The sequence below is a fragment of the Alosa alosa genome, chromosome 19 (assembly GCF_017589495.1).
Source record: "Alosa alosa isolate M-15738 ecotype Scorff River chromosome 19, AALO_Geno_1.1, whole genome shotgun sequence".
Lineage (NCBI taxonomy): Eukaryota > Metazoa > Chordata > Actinopteri > Clupeiformes > Clupeidae > Alosa > Alosa alosa.
The window spans coordinates 17,709,159-17,731,536 of record NC_063207.1 but is presented as its reverse complement, the minus strand read 5'-3'; the positions used below and the strand labels follow the sequence as shown (position 1 = coordinate 17,731,536).

The 22,378-nt window shown below is 44.4% G+C and overlaps 2 protein-coding genes across 5 annotated transcripts in view; one reads left to right on the top strand and one right to left on the bottom strand.

Moving 5' to 3' along the window:
* The first annotated feature begins 288 nt into the window (after nucleotides 1-288).
* Nucleotides 289-7,906, top strand: fbxo30a (F-box protein 30a). Of its 2 annotated transcripts, none has more exons than XM_048228507.1 (3): nucleotides 289-511; nucleotides 2,110-4,744; nucleotides 5,587-7,906. In XM_048228507.1, exons 2-3 carry the CDS (start codon nucleotides 2,153-2,155, stop codon nucleotides 5,788-5,790), a joined length of 2,796 nt encoding a protein of 931 aa, XP_048084464.1. In that variant the 5' UTR covers nucleotides 289-511; nucleotides 2,110-2,152; the 3' UTR covers nucleotides 5,791-7,906. The 2 variants fall into 2 exon arrangements, with proteins under 2 accessions (XP_048084464.1, XP_048084466.1); XM_048228509.1 differs by lacking the exon at nucleotides 289-511 and adding an exon at nucleotides 953-1,028.
* A 10,203-nt stretch (nucleotides 7,907-18,109) lies between these two features.
* LOC125312307 (utrophin-like) overlaps nucleotides 18,110-22,378 on the bottom strand; it is a 31,536-nt gene continuing 27,267 nt past the window's right edge. For 2 of the 3 annotated variants that reach the window (XM_048270765.1, XM_048270768.1), the window contains 3 exons: nucleotides 21,713-21,751; nucleotides 20,132-20,203; nucleotides 18,110-18,723 (listed from right to left, as the gene is read on the bottom strand). In XM_048270765.1, the coding sequence (XP_048126722.1) occupies nucleotides 18,528-18,723; nucleotides 20,132-20,203; nucleotides 21,713-21,751 (307 nt within the window). In that variant the 3' untranslated portion in view covers nucleotides 18,110-18,527. The remainder of the gene's footprint in view (nucleotides 18,724-20,131; nucleotides 20,204-21,712; nucleotides 21,752-22,378) is intronic. The other variant, XM_048270767.1, reaches the window with a different exon arrangement.

Here is a 22,378-nt window from a genome sequence, read left to right as displayed (position 1 = left end):
TCCTTTTTGACCCAATCAAGTTTGTCAAAGAATATAGCCTATTAAATTTGACTGAGGGATTTAAAAGAAATTTTGAATCAGTTCATAAGGTAAGCCAAAATGTGGTGATCACTGCTGACATAACCCTCAGGAGGACACTCACTTACCCTATAAAAAAAATGACAAAAGGATGACAGGAGGACATGTTAAACTGTGGTGCATCAAAAGTTGCAGTGTTGTGTTGTGGCTGTGCTACTGCCTCCCTGTCGCAGTTTAGTGGGCTAAGTTGGTTTCGTCAAGTGAGCCATGACGCAATACAAAGGCGACGGGAGGTACCGCTAACGAACAACTTTGCTAGGTTTTATCACATCAGTGAGAGACGTGGAAAACAACGGAGGGGATTGATAAGTAACATAGTCATAAGTGTACAGCTTTCATTAGCGGTGTTGCAACACCGTTGCACATTAAATCCTAACGATTAGATACGAAATAATACTGTCGCTTCTACAAACAAGCGTGTCACACAATCACGGTAAGAAACTGGCGAGTTTGTCGGCATTCTGTGTCGGATAAAGATTAGCTTGAGAATTAGCTAGCTTGCTATTGAGCTAAGGTAGCCAGTTAGCAGGAATCAAAGTTTGGGCACAATCTCAGTGGATAGATAGCTGCCTTGTCTCCTTTTGTCAGTATATAAGTGACCGGTTTCGTTAGTTGCACTTTGTGAAATGTAACATGACAATTGATGTAAGTTGTTCAAAGTTGTTTTTTTATATATATAATTTTACTCTCAGCTATCGTTGAGTATTTTGTAAGTTGCTAATGTTCACTCGCAGTATCAATAAACCATGTCGCCATCCGGCTAGCTGACTTGTTAGCTAGCGGACTAGCAGCCGTGATCCAACAACATCTATATAAAGACATTCTCTGTACTTGCTGTTGTAACGTTGCAAACATCCTAGTCTTATGTGGGGTACGATGACACAACCGGTCGCAGTTGGAACAGGGCAGCCTCTGCGATCTTAATTCTCAAAATTCTTTTGAATGTGATGGTTTGTTAATAAGACAGCCTTTTGAATCTTTGAGTGTTTTCTCTAACAATTTGATTAACCAGTTAGTGTAGTTTGTAAGAAAATCTTGTCAAGTACTTTAATAGGTTTAACAAAGTTGGGAAACTCTGTGCCAACTCAGAATACATCAACTGCAACCTTAATCTACTCGCCAAGATTTGTATCCCCACAAAGTTGAGCCGCAGTGACTTGTTTTGCATGTCTGATCACGTGACGAAAATACCAACTGTGTATTCCTTGTTTTGACAATTTTATTGTTCACTAGTAACGTTATTATCGTTATTATTATCCTTTACTTGGACTGTACGGTCATGTTAGGTGTTGATTTAATTTTACCTTAGACATTTGTATTGGGTGAAAATTTATTTTGATGTGTAATAAATCTGTCAACGGTAGTGCACGTGTGTAGGCTATATCATGTTACATGACAGTGCATTTCTTTAACCGGATATGTTGCATTGTATTGTGTTCTGATTATTGTTAGTCCAGTCCAGTATTTCTCAGGTCACTTTGTCATTAAGTTGTGTCTAGACAGGGACACGTGTCAGACGAAATGCGAGTAAGCCACTCGTGTCATTTCTGCGATCACACTGACACAGTTAAAATAGCATGTTCTGCTGCTCAGTACCACTCTTGGCTTTGTGTCTCATAGTGATCCGGGCTTTTAAGACTGATATTGCCCCCTTCACCGTCTTCGAGGTACAGGCGTGACTGTGCAATTTAAGACGTGTGTTGTGAAATGTTGTGTGGCAACTGCAACTGAGAGTTTTAACTTTGTAAACACACAGCGGCATGGCAGAGCATGAGGCCGTACAGCTTTTTTAAGACCTGGTAGGGGATTCCCGCAGCTACCAGGACTAAGCTCTTTCGAATTTCAGTCCCATAAAATTGGGTCAACTAGAAATCCCTGCTGCCTGTTCTCAAATGCTGCCATAGATAAAATATTAGAAAGACATTCCTGCAGCAACAAATCATTCATACAATGTTCATATCATAGCAACATGTTTTTTTTCCGTCACAGTAGCATTAATTCTTTGTCCCTTAATGCTTGGCCCCTTTCCAGGAACAGTGAGCGGCCTTTCATTTGAAGCTGACCAGACTCCCAGATGGAGGAGCTGCACCCCCACTGCCTGACATGCGTGAACCGGAGGTGCATGACGCGGCCGGAGCCGGGGTCCTCGTGCGACCTGATGGGCTGCCCGCTGGTGTGCGGCGCCGTCTACCACTCCTGCAAGGCCGGCGAGCACCGGCTGCTCTGCCCGCTGGAGCGGGTGCCCTGCCTGAACAGCGGCTTCGGCTGCCCGTTCACACTGCCACGCGGGCGCCTGGCTGAACACCTGAGCATCTGCCCGGCCAGCGTGGTGTGCTGCACCATGGAGTGGAACCGCTGGCCGGTCAGCTATGCGGACCACAAGTCTTACGAACACCTGAGCTGTGGAGGCGGTAGCGGCGGTGGCGGCAACGGCAACGCCGGCTTCGGCGGCAGCGAGGCGGAGCCCGTGGAGCAGCTGGACATGGCGCTGGCGCTGCAGGACCAGCGCATGCTGTTGGAGTCGCTCCGCGTCACCACCACCGTCACCAGAGCCACCAAAGACGAGGGCCATCCCCAGCCGCTGATCCAGAAACAGCCACTTCAGTACCACCACCAGCAGCAGCAACAACAACAACAGCAGCAGCAACTTCAACAACAACAACAACAACAACAACAACAACAACAGCAGACTCCGAGGCCTTCGTCGGTGGACCTGACGCGCGGACTTATGGACATGCAGCAGGAGTCGTACAGTGAGCTCTACAAGGCCTCAGTGGAGACCAGCCGGAGCCTGGCGGCGGCGCTGGACATCTTGACCAGTGCCAACAAGGAGATCGACCTGCTCATGGACAGCTTGGCCGAGAAGGAACCACGCAATGGCACACGACACTCTGCCGGAGAGGTCAACGGCGAGTGTCGGCGCGGCAGCAAGGATGTAGAGAACGTGGAGATGAAGGAAGGCGACTCGGACTCAGAATGCGAACTGGGGGCAGTGGGAGGGGTGGACCTCAACCACGCCAACGGCATGAGCTGGGAGAGCCATAACGGCTTCGGCAAGGCCATCGAGGTCATCGTGGACGGAAGAGACAGCGACACAGAGGAGCGAGAGATGCAGTGTGTCAAGTCCCGGAGGAAGGAGAAGCCCCTGTGTAATGGATTTCACCGCCCCGAGAGCAGAGGGGCACATCACCACCGGCGGAGCCAGCACAGACTGCAGGGCAGCGGGCAGAACGGGTCCACCGACCACCAGCCAGAGGTGGTGCTCCACTCCAGGCCCGTGGTGGTGGTGGAGCCTGCCATAGCTCACCACGCCACTTTCTCTGTCCCCTGCTTATCACTGCCAGTGCAGAAGGCCCTCCCTCATCCAGAACAGAGGGCCCTCCCCTTAACCAGTCACCGTGGGATGGTTGAGGAGGTCGGGGAAGGGCTCTACAGGAATGGGGAGGGACTGCAGCCACTGGTGGTGGTGGACGGGGACGATCTTGCCCTGGATTTGGAACAAGTGCTTCAGCCACTGGTGGCGGTCGAAGACGGGGCACTTCAGGAGGATGAGGCCGAGCTCCCACCGCTAGTGGTGGGCGAGGAGCTGGAGGATGTGGAGCTGCAGCCGTTGGTGGTGGAGGCGGCGGGCGAGGAGTTGGAGGCGGTGGCGGTGGGGCCGCCGGTGAATGGGGAGGGGGCCGCCGGTGGGGACGGTGCTGACCGCTGGCTGGAGCGCAAGCTGCACAGCCTGCAGGTGCTCCAGGGCGTGTTCAACTTCAACGGGCGCCGAGCCGTGCCGTGCTACCGCCTCGGGTACCGCAGCAAGATGGAGGACAAGGCGGTGGACACGCTGGACCTGGAGGTGTCGGAGGACCCCATGGGCCTGCACGGCATCGACCTGATCACGGCGGCGCTGCTCTTCTGCCTGGGCGACTCGCCGAGCGGCCGCGGCATCTCGGACAGCCGCTTCGTGGATGGCTACCGCATGGACTTCGGCACGCAGACCTTCTCCTTCCCGTCGGCCATCCTGGCCACCAACACCATGGTGGGCGACATCGCCTCGGCGTCGGCCTGCGACCACGCCAGCCCGCAGCTGTCCAACCCGAGCCCGTTCCACACGTTGCGCCTGGACCTGGTGTTGGAGTGCGTGGCGCGCTACCAGACCAAGCAGCGCTCCATGTTCACCTTCGTGTGCGGCCAGCTGTTCCGCCGCGACGAGTTCTCGTCGCACTTCAAGAACGTGCACGGTGACATCCACGCCGGCCTCAACGGCTGGATGGAGCAGCGCTGCCCGCTGGCCTACTACGGCTGCACGTACTCGCAGCGGCGCTTCTGCCCGTCCATGCAGGGCTCGCGCATCGTCCACGACCGTCACCTGGGCTCCTTTGGTGTGCAGTTCAACGTCCCCGCCCTGCCCTACCCCGCCACCACCGACCGCATCGGCACCAAGCGCAAGACGTGCCAGTACGGGAACCAGTGCGACCACCTGAGCATGTTGCCCTTCGAGGTCCTCCAGCACGTGGCCAGCTTCCTGGACGGCTTCAGCCTGTGCCAGCTGTCCCGCGTCTCACACACCATGAGGGACGTGTGTGCTAGTCTGCTGCAGGGCAGGGGCATGGTCGTGCTGCTCTGGCAGAAGGTTCGCCAGCCCAACGGCTCCAACTCCTGGCAGATCAAAGACAAGGTAGGTCGGTTGGTCTGTCTCTGTCTGTCTGTCTGTCTGTCTGACTGACTGTGTATAGCCTTGCTTTTTGACCAAGCGTTTGTGTAAGTTCTACGCTGTGCTTGTCTGTATGGTAAACAAAACCTTGCCCAAGTATTAAGCGGGTACTAGACGTGTTACTAAAGCGCTCCACACCACACAAGTGCAGACTGAGAGTAGTCAATAAAGCCGGTCTTGCATGCTCACGTGCAGTGCTAATGTTATCATGTAGTTCAGATGATAATTGCATCCTGCGTACACGTCAGGTTAAGTTTTGAGGATGTGCAAAACCGACACACTGAATGGTTGCTGGATACGCGTGGCAGACATGCTGCGTACGTGTTGGTTAAAGCAGTGTATCACTGGCCTATGTGTGTGTGTGTGTTATTTTGTGTGTCTGTCTCTGTGTGTGTGTGAAAGAAGCTTTGTATTACAAGTGTGTTAAGGAATATAAATAAATCAAATGTGATGTAATAACTAAGATGCAAGATTTAGTTGTTCTCAGGCTGGAGGCTAAATCCTCTTTGCTAAGAATGTTGTTTGTCATTGAATTAGTTCATTGTGTTCCTTAAAACGATGCATATAAAAAGAAACCTCTAGAACCTTTATTGAGCTTAGCAGTCGCACAGACCATTTGGTGACACAAGAGCCAGTGTTAATAGCCATTCATAGATAGATCTCATAGGAACCCATTGGCTCCAGACCAGTGCTCACTTTTAAGGCACACACACAAACACATACATACACACACCCACACACCTTGAGGCTTTTAAAAAAAAAAAAAGTTTCTATTGTTGGTTAATCTGTGTTGTTGTTGACCTCAGGTGTGGCGGTTCAGCACAGCCTTCGGCACGGTGAACGAGTGGAAGTTTGCCAACATCTCCAGCATGGCCGACCACCTGAAGACGTGCAAGTTCAACATGGTTGCCCGCCGCGAGGAGGCCATCCCCCTTCCCTGCATGTGCTTCACCCGTGAGCTGACCCGTGAGGGACGCTCACTCCGCTCCGTCCTCAAGCCAGTGTTATAACACACGCACACACACACACACACATACACACACATAGATTCAAACACTCCGGTTGAACTGTTGCAAAAAACACATCATGCAGATGCAAACAATATCTTCTGAACTCTAGCAAATGCAAAGAATCATGTGGTCAAAATCATGGACTTCTTCACGCTCACTCAAAGCATCAAAGCCCAGCGCTGCTCCATCGGTCATCTTCCAAGTTATTCTCGTGTCATCATGATTCTTTTTTTCTCTTCCCAGCACAGAACTCAGACTGTGGGCTGCAGCAGATTGTTATGAACTTTTTTCTGACACTCTGCGGATGTGTAAATAAAACATAGCCGTTTTTGAGGTTTTAAAAAAAAAAAAAAATTATATTTTTTCTAAGGAAAATACTGTGCCGACTCGGAAGAATAAATGGGTAATACAACAATAAATGAAGTAGAAAGCAGAGCCTTAATGGAGAGAGAGAGAGAAAAAAAGAAAACACTTGATTTTGAGCTGGGCAGAAACCTTTAATAATAACTCTGCCATGCCGAATTATTACTGTAATGTTTTATACTCTTGCATGGTGTGATTAAAACACATGTAGCAGCCGCCTCTATTAAGATTGATACGTGCTTGTGTTGAGACGCACGCACCCTCAATCTGAAAAGCTCATGGATTTTTAAGTTTGATTATTTCGATTCTTTTTCAGAAGGAAACTATAATGTCCAAAGGCAGTGTTGTGTTGTGGACTCGTTGGTCAAGTTGGACTTTATGTGTGGACTGGCTAAACATCAGGAAGTCATGTCTGTTTTTCTTTCTTTTTTAAGATTATATATTATCGTTAGTGTGCTGTAGATCTGTTTTATTTTGTGTCTGCCTGATGGATATTTTTTTTTGTGGTCCTGTGGTGTTTTGGAACCCCAACAGTTCTTGTGTCTTGACTTGAAGTACACAGTTGATACAGTTTAGAGGCGAGAGAATCACCTAGCACTTTACTGGATTTTTCGATATGAAGTTTACCGTTATTATTTTGTTTTTGTTTTGTTTGTTTTTGTGACTCCAGCATCAGCTTGTGTGGTGGTGAGCACTGAGAAAGCCCCACCCCCCCAAACTCTTCTCCCCTTAGCTCTCTGCTCTGTCTGTGCCTACAGTTTATCTAACAACACCTTCAAACTACATATTGTCCCCGTCATGCCCCCCATTTTCTGTCTACCAGCTGATGTTGATACAAAGTGGCCCTGTCAGGACTAGCAACCTTTTTGTCTTCCACTGACTACTCCAAGACCACCGACCTTCTGCGGTAAGCAGTCTTCAGTATTCCACCGTGGTGTCAACAACAACTAGTGCTTTTGACTCCCCAACAGAGAGGCAGTCAGAGGACGGCTCTTAAGGGAGTAGAGGACCCAGACGAGACTCAAGGCTATAGAGCCTGCTGGGTGTCTGCCCCAGACCAGCACACTAGTGAGGCCAAGTCTTTAGACACTCTGCTCCAGACCAGCACACTAGTGAGGCCAAGTCTTCAGACGCTCTGCTCCAGATTAGCAGACTAGAAAGGCCATGTAGTCTTCAGGTGTTCTGCTCCAGACTAGCAGACTAGTAAAGCTATGTAGTCAGGAGTTGTTAGCCAGATTAACTTCAGATATCTGAGGGACTGTGTATGTCTCTCTGACCTGCTCACTGTTAAACCATTCCAGAGTTTTAACCCTGTGTTGAAAGCCAAACGGTAGCACTGAAAGGGCTTCACATTATCTGGGCATAGTCACTTAGAGGAGCGAATGTACAAGAGAGGTCAATGTAGGGTTTTTTTTTTTAGGGGGACGGGCAGGATGAGTATCACGTATGTTGGGTGTTTGATTTTGGCTTTTGGGTAAAGGTGACAGATTACGGTCATCGCCAGGGTTTGGTAACAGATGGCGGTTGTTGTTAGGTCAATGCTCAGGGTTAAGAGTTCAGTAGTGTGGTTGGAGTGGGCTTGCTGTTCTGTTCTTCTCTGTCTCTGTGTATCTCTGTGTCCCTCTCTCTCTGACGCCAGATGGGTGGCCACTGATCCACAGCCTTTAAAGTGTCTTCAGGGTACTAGACTTGTTTAATGCATGTTGACACATGTGTGGTTTAATAAAAAACTATTTGCAATCTTTTTACATTGTCTGGTTGTTGTCTCAGGTTCTTAAAACTCTATCCTATGTCCTGAGGGGTATTTCACAAAGGCAGAATTAAGACATCCAAGATAAGTGATAAAGCGAGGTTTGACATAGCGTTGTCTGGTCATCCTAGCTCAACTCGTTTCACTAATGCCAATCCAGGATGAGTAGGAGCGACTATGTCAAGCCAGGGGTCTCATTTATAAAGCGTTCTTACGCACAGATTTGATCTTAGACCGTGCGTACGCTCAAATCCATGCCAACGCTCAGATTTATAAAAGCCGTCTTTGACGTGGAAAAGTGCTTATCTCCACGTCAGGTTCAAACTTGACGTACGACCATTTCCTTGTGGTAATGCCGGGGTACTGCAAGTAACCTGAGGTCTAAGTGCGATCAAAATTCCAAGACCAACGATCTCATGTCTTTCTTTGCCCTATGCATGATCAATATCAGAAGATTTTTAAAGACGTTTTTGGATGCAGTTTCATGGTTTGGCATAAAACTGCTAATGAGAACTATAGCACTTAAGAAAGTGAAAAAACGTATAGCTTACTTATTTCATAATATCTATAAAAAAACACCAAGACCTACGATAGAATGATTGAAACATTCTTACAGGTGATCTAGTATATTTAGTGTTCTCACCAATCTAATATTGACCATAAAATGTCCAATTGCCCTCGTTTAGGAGAGTAAGAGGTGGGTGAACTATGAATTCTGCAATCTCGGTGAGGTGGACTGCGCCATGCGGTATCGGATTTTTAAAAAAGGCATTCGAACATGTTTGATAATGGTGGAGGTTATTATGCAGTATTGGGAATAGGCCTATGGAATAGTAGGCCTATTGGATAATACAGTTTTGAATATTAAAAGTGAATAAACTCTTGAGAGGTGGATAAACTCTAATACGAGGTGGGTAGGCCTAAACTCCATTTCTGAAATGTCAGAGGTAGATAAACTGCGTTTACTCGCGTTTAGCCTCCACTACATCCTAATTTGCGCTCATAGGCCTATTCCCAGCTTCGTAACAGAAAGGTAATATTTAAATGTAAGCTATACAATGTAGGCTATAGATATTTTATATCATATATAGCCTACACAACAAAGAAACATAAGTTATCCTCTGAAAGCAGGGCATCTTCATATTTAGTGTTGCGTCGGAGTTGCGTAAAGCGCACCTGTTTGCTTTTTTTGACTGGCAGTGCCCAAGATGACAAGACGTGAGTTGAATAATGTAGGCTAAAATATAAAGGTAGGCCTAAAGCAAAAATAAAGGACAATGTTTAAGCCATTGGACATTATTGAAAAAAAAAAACGATAGCAAAGATATGCAGAATGAATGAATAATGACCGGCGAACTACTTTTTCAGCAAAACATAGCCCATTGTCCTCTGCACAATGTCCATTGTCCTCTGCTCGCTTTCATTCATTTTGCTTGCAGTAATGTGAATAATCAACATTTAGTATGTTTAGGCCTACTTTGTAGAAAAAAAAATTGGGTAGGCCTACCTTATGAAGGAAAGACCTCTAGGCCTACAGCATAATCCTATACGTTATGGTACAGTAGGCTACTGTACGTTTCCAATATGATCCAGGGTAATATGCTGATTTAGCCTACAAAACAGAGGACTAAATTATAAGCGTGACATGTCATGTAGGCTTAACGTTTCTTTTAGGATAGGCTATGTTTTTGCTGAAAAAGTAGCCTAGTTCGCCGGTCATTATTAATTAATTCTGCATATCTTTGCTATCGTTTTCTTTCAATAATGTCAAATGGCTTAAACATTTTCCTTTATTGTTTGCTTTATGCCTACCTTTATATTTTAGCCTACATTATCCAACTCACGTATTGCCATCTAATCTTGGGCACTGCGGCTGCCAGTCAAAAAAAGCAAACAGGTGCGCGCTCTGCACCTCTTTACGCAACTCCGACGCAACACTAAATATGAAGATGCCCTGCTTTCAGAGGATAACTTCCGTCCCTTGGTTGTGTAGGCTATATATGATATAAAATATCTATAGCCTACATTGTATAGCTTAAATTCAAATATTACCTTTCTGTTACGGAGCTGGGAATAGGCCTATGAGCGCAAATTAGGATGTAGTGGAGGCTAAACGCGAGTAAACGCAGTTTATCCACCTCTGCAATTTCAGAAATAGAGTTTAGGCCTATCCACCTCTTAGTTTATCCACCTCTCAAAAGAGTTTATTCACTTTTAACATTCAAAACGGTATTATCCAATACTATCCTATATTCCCAAGACTGTACATTAACCTCCACCATTATCAAACATGTTCTGAATGCCTTTTTAAAAATCCGATACCGCATGGCGCAGTCCACCTCACCGAGATTGCAGAATTCATAGTTCACCCACCTCTTATTTTACCACTACATCCCTGGCACAAATGTAGCCTACTTTTCCTCTCCTAAACGAGGGCAATTGGACATTTTATGGTCAATATTAGATTGGTGAGAACACCAAATATACTAGATCACCTGTAAGAATGTTTCAATCATTCTATCGTAGGTCTTGGTATTTTTTAGATATTATGAATTAAGTAAGCTATACGTTTTTTCACTTTCTTAAGTGGGCTATAGTTCTCATTAGCAGTTTTATGCCAAACCATGAAACATTTAGCTGCGTCCAAAAACGTCTTTAAAAATCTTCTGATATTGATCATGCATATGGCAAAGAAAGACATGAGATCGTTGGTCTTGGAATTTTGAAAATGCATCGCACTTAGACCTCAGATTACTTGCAGTACCCCGGCATTACCACAAGGAAATGGTCGTGCGTCAAGTTTGAACCTGACGTGGAGATAAGCACTTTTCCACGTCAAAGACGGTTTTTATAAATCTGAGCGTTGGCATGGATTTGAGCGTACGCACAGTCTAAGATCAAATCTGTGTGTAAGAACGCTTTATAAATGAGGCCCCAGGTGTATGTAATTCAGGATGTGTGCGCGTTCTCGTTTCTGCTCCAAAGTGCCCACGGTTGGAATAAAAAAGACGCGGAAAATAGCGTCATTCACACAAAGTGATCAACCGCTTTTGATATAGACTAACAATGAAGTAAAGTTATCCTTTTTGGAATGGGGAATCATGGCTATTTCTGTAAAACAGCAGAAGTAGGCGTGGTAGACCAACTGAATGCAAATTTACGTATGCACCCACGTGTGAGTGCTTCCTTCTCTCGGCACGCAACATCATTAAGAAAGCGCTTGCCACTGCAAAGAATGCACATAGTATGATTTACCTTAATATTATAGTTGAAAATACCTTCGAAAACTTGCCCCTCTACTTCCAATCAACTACAGTAGGCTCATTCATTCATCAAACGTCTATCAATAAAATAAGCAAACAATGACTAGGCTACCTACTACTACCTAGGCTACTGTTAATAATTATAAGGCTATCACAATTAAAATAATAACCATATGGTAGTAGGCAGACAATCTGTTTTGTTTTGCGAACAAATACATTTATCAAATAGTTTATAAATGTAATAAAGCTCCTTAAAAATTAGCACGGAGGTCTGATGTGAATGACAGCTAGCTGAACCAATAAGACAACATAATTACCATTAGAATTAACTTAGCTTGGCTGTTAGCCTGGTCGGGACCAGGCTAGGTGCAGAGAATAAATCCCCATGCAATTTATGTGCCATCTCTTTTGTGAAACCAAGTCAAGGCTAAATTCATCCAGGATAACCTAAAAATCCCAGCTTAATCCCTTATCTAGGTTTTGTGAAATACCCCTCCGATTATTCTGATATTAAGAAGTTTGTGATAGTGGACAAATATTTTCTAACCAGAAAATATCGTTATCGAGAATATGAATCGTTGGAGCAACATAAACTGAAGAAACCGTATTTGTAATGTCAGCGTGTAATACCCATCAGCGATGCATGACGTATGTTGGAAAACTATTATGTTTTAATTACTTTTCAAGTGAAATGATTCAGTATATAAGCAAATTAATTGCTTAGCAAAAACAATTAAATTAAACAAAATATGAGTGAAAATATACTGTAATTGGGAAGTGTTTTGCTTCTTTTGCCATAGGGTTGTGCAATTATTCAAAATCAAATTTCAATTATGTCTTCCAACGATTATGAAAACAATATAATCAAGATAGAACAATAATTTAGTCTCTGCAAAAAAGAGCATAAGGTCGCTCTTATGATGGAGTACATATCACCATCGGAACGGCCCCTTGTCACTTACATAACATGCATGCATAAAACTTGTGTCTACCTAGAAATCGAACAGCCTTTGAAAACTGTGAAGTGCAATGTCTGTATTTGCCACTAGATGGTGGTATAGGTCTAAATGAATGTGGAATGAGGGAATGAGTTTACTCCGACTGCACATACAAACTTAGCCTGTTTAATCAGACAAGACAACAGCTCTGCTGAAATGTCAGTATGCAGATGATTATGTAAATTCTTTCCCCATTTACATAGCACAATTACATTTGTTTGGTGGATAAATTATGCCTCACAGGTCATCATTGTGTTGCAAAAGTGTAAATAAAATGTACATTTGTGCCAAATTTGTCTCTTTAAATTGTTCCCATGCCCTCACTATGCTGAGGAAAAAATGCCTCTTTTCACCCCCTTCTATCAGCCAAACAATAACATGTAGAGTTATGGTTCTCATATTCTCCTAGCCTATGGAGTTCATAAAGTTTATGGAACACACAAACACACATACACACACACACACACACACAAATATGAAAGTCATACTAATAGGATGATAAATCTCTCGTGGCCCCTTGGAGCCCATTGAGCGTGCTCCTCTCTGACAGACTCATCTGGTGGCTGGGTGGCAACGAGATGGGCTCCCAGAGCCAAGCCACAGCAGACGAGAGCAGAGAGAAAGAAGGGAGAGGAGAGGAGGAGAGAGGACTAAAAGGATGAAAGAGGAGAGAGAAAGAGGACAGAGCAGCAGAGAAAACAAGGCCAAGGACGCCAGGAGGGGAGTGGAGGGCGTGCTATGGGAGAGAGGAGAGGCGGAGGTAAAGAAACCAGAGGAAAGAGAGAGAGGAAAATAGATGCAGTGGTGCAGGGTTTAACTCGTCTGACCGTCGGGCAGTCCTCGTTAAACTGCCTGCCCAGACTGTGGCTCTCTGGCTGGTGTTCAGCATGCTAACAGGTGTTTGGTTGTTTGTTCGCTGGTTGTTTGTCATTTTCAGCTGGCACAAAATAACGCTTTCAGCCACCTACCTTCCATCCATTCATTGAAATAATTGCCTTTTCATTGTAGTCTGTGGTGGGCATTTATCAGTGACCTGTACCTCCCCAGGGGACGTCTGGAGTCTGCATTAGCCTCCACTGTCCCCAGCAGCTTCCCCCAGGGAGAGGTGTGGTCGTGCATTGGCACTCTTTGCAATGCACTCTGGGAATGTGTAAGTTGTTGCCAATGTTAAAACGTCCTCATCTTTACCTCATCAGCACAGCCGTCAACAAGACATTTTTCTCACACTGACACAAAAACTTTTGCACCCATATAGATTCTTACTTGCACCAATGAAGTTATTAAGAAGTTAGAGAACATATTGGATGATCTGAAATGACCTCAGAGAAACAGATTAATTTGATGCATGAGATATTCTCATTTTATGGTAAAGCCAATTCTCTTCGTCTTATTTTATGGTGATGGGGCTGGGTAATACTGCTGGTTTTGATGACTGTCATCTTCCTTGCCACTGAGTTTTTATGAGATGTCTAATGGAAAGGTGCGTGTTGTTTAGACCGAAATATAAAAAACATGATATTAGATCCTGTGGTCCCCTAGGGACATGATAGAAATAGTGGTGTTGTTGTTGATACAATGACGCACTCAAATGAAAATGATATACATGATGTGCATGTAGTGTAGCACAGCAGGATGCATCATGCAAGGTATTTATGAGTTCGTGTTTTTGAAAAATGCCACAACTGTTTTCTTTTAACCTTTTTCAACAGAATATTCTGAACGAATTTTATTAAGGTTTTGAGAGTTGAGCTGTCCCTTAACGTGACAGAAACGGTCTCCGATGCATCTGGGTTTATATATGCAGGCTGACTGTTGTTGCTTTATTTCCCCCATGGCCATAAAATCAGTGTAACAGGTTTGAATGGCCTCTAGATGTATTGCCTGGCAACATCCACAACAGTGCACCACTCCTTTGGTGAAGGAGGTGATACTTTGGTCTAGCTAGCAGACACACTGTTCTTTGTCTTGGATAGCCATTACGCCGTTCTGCCTGTTGCCTCCTGGGTAACGGTGTGAGCTCCAGACGGAACCTGTCTGCTTTCTCCCCAGGGAGGAGGAGGAGTGGAGGAGGAAAGGAGAGGGAGCTGGGATGGGGGGATGAGACGGACGAGTGCCGGGGGGGAAACGGTGGGAGGGTGATGTGTAGACGTCAGCTCAGATGAACGCAGCCTGTGGGTGTGTGGGAAACTGCAGGGGACGTGTGTGTGTGTGTGTGTGTGTGTGTGTGTGTGTGTGTGTGTGTGTGTGTGTATGTAGGAGAGGAGAGGGGCCTGACTGAGACGAGTCTGTGAGCTCTGTTTATGAATGTCTGTGATCATTAACCACATGATGAGTCTTTGAGATGAACTTTTTTGGATGGGAAAAAAGTTTATTTATACTTGTTATTGAGTCCTGTGAAGATCTTTGGTTAATTCAGAATGAAGAATGTTTACAGTATGAATGGCATTGCCTTATGTTGAGAATGACAACACTGCACTGAATGACATGAATGACAGTCGACTGTCTGTTCTCTGGAGCCTTACCGTGCTAATGCTCAGATGGACTTGTTTTAGTTTGTCCAGATCTACGTATTTCCCCCCCGATCCTCAAGAGAGACGGACCAGCCCTCTTATTTCCACTCAGTTCACAGTCTCACTGATACTGTCAGTTGTCCTTTCTGTTTTTTAAATTAATCCAACCAAGTTTTATTTAGTTTATCTTTCACCCTGAGACAGGCTTTAATAGGTGTTTGATTAAAGTAATTTGGCTTGTGAATTTTAGGGATAATAATGTAAATATTTTATAACATGTCTTTATATTGCTGACATATATATAATGTATATATATTAATAATGTAAACCTTATTCCAGTATATGCGCTATAAGTCCCAAAGGTGTGCGCCGCCAGTCCCTCCATCTTGTATTTATGGTCTTTGGCCAAGATGCAGCTATGATCCCCTCTTTAGCCATCCATTAACTGCAATCATCACCATAATTAGGGCTTTCAGCGCAATCAGCATTTATGCAGCACTCTTTGGGAAGGAGTTAAGTGTGATTTGGGGAGGTGTCTGTGTGTGTGTGTGTGTGTGTGTGTGTGTGTGTGTGTGTGTGTGTGTTTCACTCACTTACAGGGTGCAGATGACTCTCCTTGACCTCCTCTGTAGCTTAGCTAGCGAGAGAGGGGTGAGATGAGGTCAGAGTATTGTATGAGGAGGCTTCTATCTTGGAGGGAGTGGAGATGAATTTCTGATGGCTCGGCTCAGGGACCTAAGAGCAAATGTTTGCTAAGGTGATTGCAAATAGCCAGTCTATGGAAATTTGCCCATGTGGGAGAGGAAAAGGGATGTTTTTTTCTAGGTCTGGCAATAGTTTTTTTTGGATACTTACAAATCTGAACAGTGATCACCTGTTTTAGTTTTATTTTTTCCCGCGGCAATGCACACCAGTCTTAGTGAAACTTTTGTTTTGTAAGATTAACTTTCTGTCAGGGGGGTAATAGTCTTAGAAGGAGCCATTTCAGCTGTATAGTTTTTCCTGGATTTTTTCTCACTCTCTCATTCACACATCATTAGCCACACAGCAGGGATAAGTTTGGGATTCTCTGTGGGGTGAGGGATGAAATTCTCGTTCTGTGAGATCTACTCGAAAAGTCACAGCACGAGACCTCATCCATCAGAGCAGATGTCATGACACAGACCACAATCACCTGTCAGCAGTCAGAACCAAGAAGAAATACTGGTTTGCAGCTTTATGGTGGCCAAATAACAGCTTCACAGGTTCATAGTAAAGACTTCTGACACTGTTGATTGCTGTCATTACAATTTTCTACAAATGTAACTTCACTGGAACATTTGATTTTATTTAGCATTTCTGATTCTATAGGTTCTCTATCACCCCCTGTGATGCACACACGTCACACAGTATCATCATATGTTTATAGATATGTATAGAAGTCTATGTCAGTCCTGTAGGAGCCCAGAGAGATGTGACATCAATGTACCTGAAGGTGGCTTCCCTCCGCCTTCACCTGTGGGTCTTCAAGAGCTGTCCGGTGAAGGCCATCACAGTCTTCAGCTACCTCTGATTGGACAGACAAATTACACCAACACTACATCGACTTGTGAAGTAAAATGTGTCTTTGATTTTGGGTCTATATCTCTCCAAGGAGGAAGTCAGAAAGGCTGAAATGTTAGATCAGCAATCAATTGACTTGTTCTGCTTCTTCTTGGCCACCCAGTGTGAAAGTCAAATACAAAAAGACCCTTCCAAAAATAACCTGCACCTTCCCAAAGAACCCTTTAGCAGACCTCTAAAAGAAACATTTCCTTTATTATGCAATCAAAGCCTGTGAAATTAATGGACTAAATTCATCATGGTCTTCTGCTGTGGCCCTCTGCCAGGATTATTAATGTAGAAGGTCACAGTCCTCATCCAGACATAACTGAGCTGAGGCCATGGTGGCATTTACCCCCATATCCATCACATTTATATTTCTGAATCTATGGTATAGAAAGTCAGCTTGGGACTTTAATGTCACAACATGAATATTATGACCATAATCAAGCTACTGTAGACTGTGTCAAGCTCATCTTCCTTCTCATAAGTACAGTTGGATGATATTTTCCATTTAAATGTAATAGAGCAAATAATGAAATACTTAAGTAATCATGTTGAAGTAAAAACTGACTTATTTATTGTCTAAAATGGCCACATAACATATTCTAACTGGCCACATTGTTAACCACATCCCTTGAAAAATGGTTCTTGTATTCACACATGTTTATATGTTACTTTGTCATTTTTTTTTACTAAAACAACGTTATTTGTCTTTATAGCTGCCCGTCCCGACATGGCCGACTCTGCTCTGGACTCTCCACTGCACCTCCGTCTGACTCACGCCGAGACCCTAATAACTCCTCACTACTTCGGATGACTCTTCTGGGTAACGTACAGCCCTGATGCATTGCTGCTGTCACCCTGGCTGGAGAGCGTTAAGGCTCCTCGCCGCCATCTGACTGCCCCCCCCGGGGGGAATGGAAGAGACCCATCACTGGTGTCTGGCTCTCCTGCTGATGGTGATGGAGGGTAAGAAGGCATTTAAACCACGCAGAAATGAATGAGGTGCTGCTGAGCCTCGGCGCCGCGGCTTTAAGCTAATGGTTTGCCCAATGATGTATTGTGAGTGTGTGTATGGAGCTTAAGGCAATGATAGTGTTACGATAAATCTGTCTTTCCATCTCCTGCTAAAGGCCTGCGTCCCAAGAGGTGTGGTCCTTTAGGTGTGTGAAGTTTTATTTTTGTGTGTGTGAGTTTGTGGTACCCAAACATCACTGTGGAGGTGCCCTTAATTGCATTACTTTGGTGTAAAAAGTATCACATTTCTCCTGTAATGAATTTCCTGTCAGTTTTCCTTTAGGAAAGATAACCACACAGACAGTGTAATTAAACTGCACACCCATGTGGTTCTGGAATTAGACTGGCTTCAGGCTGAGGGATGCAGTTAGACACTCCATGCATTTCCGAACGAATAATTCAGAGGATAGTTTTCAGCTGATGTAGTCCAATTTTGATTTACTTGTTCAGTGATGTTTACTGATCCTCGTGCTTTGTACAAATCAGCTCACTACTGTTTCTCAAACATATCTTCATTCCCACATGTGACCTGGAGTCAAAAAGAAAAAAATGACTTAGGCCCATGTGCTCTCATGTTACCCACTGCAATATACTGTACAGTATGTCCACCATTGTGTCTCATGAGAGTGTGGACTATTGAGCCAAATACAATAAACCAGTTTGCAGTTTGGTCTGAAGATTGTTCCCTGGTAAAAAAATAATATGATTTATATGCCGTGCCTTAGTTAGCAGTGATGAAGAGAAGTGAAATTAATCAAATGACCAATTTGTTTCTGCATACATCTCTACCATGTAAGTATGTCAGAGGGAGAGATTCTGCTGGAGACATATGAATGACTGTATGAGAGGTTTATTTTCTAGTGCTCAATGAGAAAACAAAGTGTATGTGCTGATTAGACAGGCAGTCATGAGGGATATGTGCCCATACTTTACATTCTCCTCCAGTTCTGGGGAAGTCATGTGCAGTGGCTAAGACTGCTAGCTGGGGAGGCTACTGCTTTATTGGGTGGTAACAGAGAACTTCAGTAGAATTCCAATGCTCATCATTACCAAACACAGTTAAACTTGACGTCACAACACACCACAACAGTCTGGGTTTGCGTAGTTGATGTTGACTTTAATGCACTCTCTTTACACCTCAGAGTCACTTGTCCTGGATGACCTTGCTGTCTGTTAGTTCAATAAATCCATCCGAAAATGGCAACGGAACGATTTGCGCTCAGGAACATTCTAGAACTCAGCTCGACTTGTATTAACAACTCTCCTCTTCCTGGGCAGACATGAGCCCATCTGGTTCCTCGGGCATCTCGCTCCTCTGTATGGCTTGACCTTTGACGGGGCTGGAGCTGAGGCCGGGTTTGTGGTGGTCACCTTGCTGTGGGCGGAGGGGACTGCAGGACGTGCTGGCAGTGTGCGTCTCTGGTAGGATAAACTCGTGCTCCTGAAACCTGAGGGAGGGATGAAGGGAGGGGAGAGAAGAGGTGGTTTGTTTGTACAGTGACAAGTTGGACGTGAGAAATAAAAGAAGACAGAGATTTGGATTCCAGGGAGATCTCTCATTTGAACAATAGCCAAATCCACACAAGTAAATAAGAATCCACAGAGTTGGACGAAATAATTCCCCTATGAGATGGAATAGGCGTACTTGTTTATCCAAAACAACAGGAAGTCCTTAAAACTTCTCAAAATATAGTAACATTAATCTTAATTTAACCTGAAATTATGTAATGCCTCTTTTAATATGCATTATGGGATCGTTAATGTGGAACCAGACCCTCCCTTAATTTCTCTTTAATGTGTTGGTATGTGATATTAGCAAACCCCTTAATTATCCCTTAATCAATGCAGAAATCTAATTAGTTTTTCCTTCAAACTCCATTGTACACTGACTGGCTTCTATTTCACAAAGCCTTGGAGTCACTGTTATGGATCAGTGATTTCCTCCACCCTTATAAACCACAGTGATGACCGCAGGAGGCTATCTAACGTGGTAGTCATACATAAAACATATTTTATTAACTTATTTTTGGAATTGTAAAAGTATGCCATTACTTAAAAATGGCCATCACTTGGGAGCTTTCTAGTGATGTGTGCATCTAAGATGTCTGTGAATTTGGATTTACTATATCATGTCCATGCTGCTGCTTGACTGAGTCATCACACCAAACTAGCCGGCCGCTGCTCTGAGCCCCTGTAGAGCATAGCGAGAAGGCTGAAGGTATTTCAGGAGTTTTGGCTCTAGGATTTTCACTTGCAAGGGAGGAAAGGTGGACACGCCAACAGGGCGCTATCTGGAGCCTATGGTGATGAATACTCTCATTAGTTACGATAAGGCAAAATTAAACAGGGCGCTTCGGTGGAATATGAGTTCTATCCAACTAATTAAGTCTAACTGAGATAAAAACCTGACTGCAAATGAGTTTTTTCTAACGATTAGTTCACCCTATAACCCCCATCTGGAATAGGGACATAAGTCACCATAATCTGACCAAAATATAGTGTGCTTCAAAGCATGACACAAGGAAGTAGAGAGTGGACTGTAATTGTGTTTTTTTGTTGTTGTTTAAAAAGGAATGTTCTGAGAGTGAATTAACAGTGAAGGAGCCCTAGCGTGACCCTTATTTTCTCTGCTGTTCCCTGTTCCCTTTTGTGCTTTTATTATATAATGGGAACGGAAAGAAATAACACAAGCTCAGGAGCAACAATGATGATCTTTTACAAGCAAAAATCTCATAAACTGTGGTGCAGGATTTTGATAAGACCTCACAGACTCGTGATGGCCCTGGACCCCCCCCCCCCTGCTGCTGACCGCCCAGACGCTAACTGTCCGTCTGTCTGTGCGCTGGTCTGACTCACCCCCCTCCTGCTCCCGTGGCTGAGGCGGACTCCACAGAGACAGCACGATCCCAGCCCGCTCTCGGAGCCATCCTGGGACCAGGCAAAACAAAAACAACAAAACAGAGACACAGCTGACACCCTCTCAGACTAAGCGTCTCAGATAAAGTAGCTCTCTAAAGGCTGTTATTATGATTGGCTCAGCTCAAGACAGAGATAATGAGAGGGATGCTGAGGCAGTTTCTTGAACACATGTTTACACCTACATGGGCTGATGACTCATTCATGCATTTAATGTTGTTTTTTATCTGAAGAATCTGCCCAATGGATTATCAGGGATGCTGTAAAATCCAAATGAGGAAACAATGGAGATTTGTTGAAATATATATGATGTGCCAAAAAATCAGGGGTTTAAAAAGGGGATATAATGAGTTTATAGCAGTGATATATGAGATAGCACAATTGCCACTATGGTGTGGAGTATAACAAGTGTTTATGGGCAGTAAATTAGGTCTGCTCTTTAAATCTAATATAAAGTGTCCTCTCCTCCACCTGCACAGTGAATCAACAGAATCCCATACTGTGTACAGGCCGTGTGGCCTTATACCATTCACTGACTCACTGTTTACCAAACTAAGAGCCCTTGTATGGCAATACATGCATCTATAGATAAAATGAGTCTTGTAAACTTTTTAATACTGGAGTTTTCATGGAGAAGTGTATTGTGGATCAGTGGGTATGGGATGGTCATAAATAGTTATTCATGGTCAGTGTGGTGTGGAAATGAATGTGTGGTTGGCCTACACCTGAGGCAAAATGGCACAAGGACAAGTTGAAGGGCACGGAGCTCTGCCATGGCCATATGCTGTATCTTGCAACAATAGAGAAAGTGAAACTAAATCTATCGAGTCAGCCTGTGAATCAGATGCACTCCAAAATGTAATGGGTTTTTCTTCCTTGGCCCAAGTTTCATGAAAATCAGGCTGGTAGTTTTTGCACAATCCAACACACACACACAAACAAACAAACCAAGAGAACAGCAGACCGCTCTGAAAACATAACTTTCTTTGGGAGAGCTAACTAGCAAACAAAAGCAATTTACTCATTTATACTCATTTATTTATATGCAATGTCATATCTACAACACTGATGTTGTTGTGCTTCCTCAAGAGAGGAGCATGTGGAGGTGAGACATGTATGTACAGTATGAGAGGAACATGTGGAGGTGAGACATGTATGTATTAGAGAAGCATGTGAAGGTGAGACATGTATGTATGAGAGGAGCATGTGGAGGTGAGACATGTATGTATTAGAGGAGCATGTGGAGGTGAGATATGTATGAGAGAAGCATGTGGAGGTGAGACATGTATGTATGGGAGGAGCATGTGGAGGTGAGACATGTATGTATGGGAGAAGCATGTGGAGATGAGACATGCATGTATGGGAGGAGCATGTGGAGGTGAGACATGTATGAGAGAAGCATGTGGAGGTGAGACATGTATGTATGGGAGGAGCATGTGGAGGTGAGACATGCATGTATGGGAGTAGCATGTGGAGGTGAGACATGTATGTATGACAGGTGCAGATGAGAGTCCCACTCACTCGTACTGTTCTGGGCACATGCTGAGAAGAGGGACTGGCCTGGGAGACACAAATAGAGAGCAAATGTTAGAGGAGACAGCCACAGCATGAGCTACACACACACACACACACACACACACACACACACACACACACACACACACACACACACACACATTCACATTCACACACACACACACACATACACTCATTCACACACACACACACACTCACATTCACACACACACACACATACACTCATTCACACACACACATTCACACAAACACACACAGACACACACTGAATTAATGTGCAAGGGGAATACCTACTCTTCCACCCACCGGCTGCCAGGCCACATGAGCGCAACAGCCTGCTCGTCTACCTGTCTACCTGTCTACCTGCATGTCAACCTGTCTGTCTAATTGTGTGTCAGCCTGCCCGCATGCCCGTATACATGTCCAAATATAGCCAGCTGACCACATCAGACACAACCTGATACAACCTCTCTGCTCCTGAATATGAAAGTAAACTGTATTGGATATTGCACATGGAAACATTTAAGATGTGAAATTCCAAAACTCACAGAAATAATCAAAAAAACAAAACTCCACCACATAAACAACAACAAAAGAATTGTATGCGTAGAGATATGTGACAAAGAGGACAGATGAAAGGAGAACAGCTGT

What these genes read in the sequence shown, in the direction of transcription:
- fbxo30a (XM_048228507.1), top strand. Translation starts at nt 2,153, where the DNA reads ATGGAGGAGCTGCACCCCCACTGCCTGACATGCGTGAACCGGAGGTGC. An exon ending in CCTGGCAGATCAAAGACAAG is followed by an intron (nt 4,745 to 5,586) that starts GTAGGTCGGTTG and finishes TGTTGACCTCAG; the next exon opens with GTGTGGCGGTTCAGCACAGC.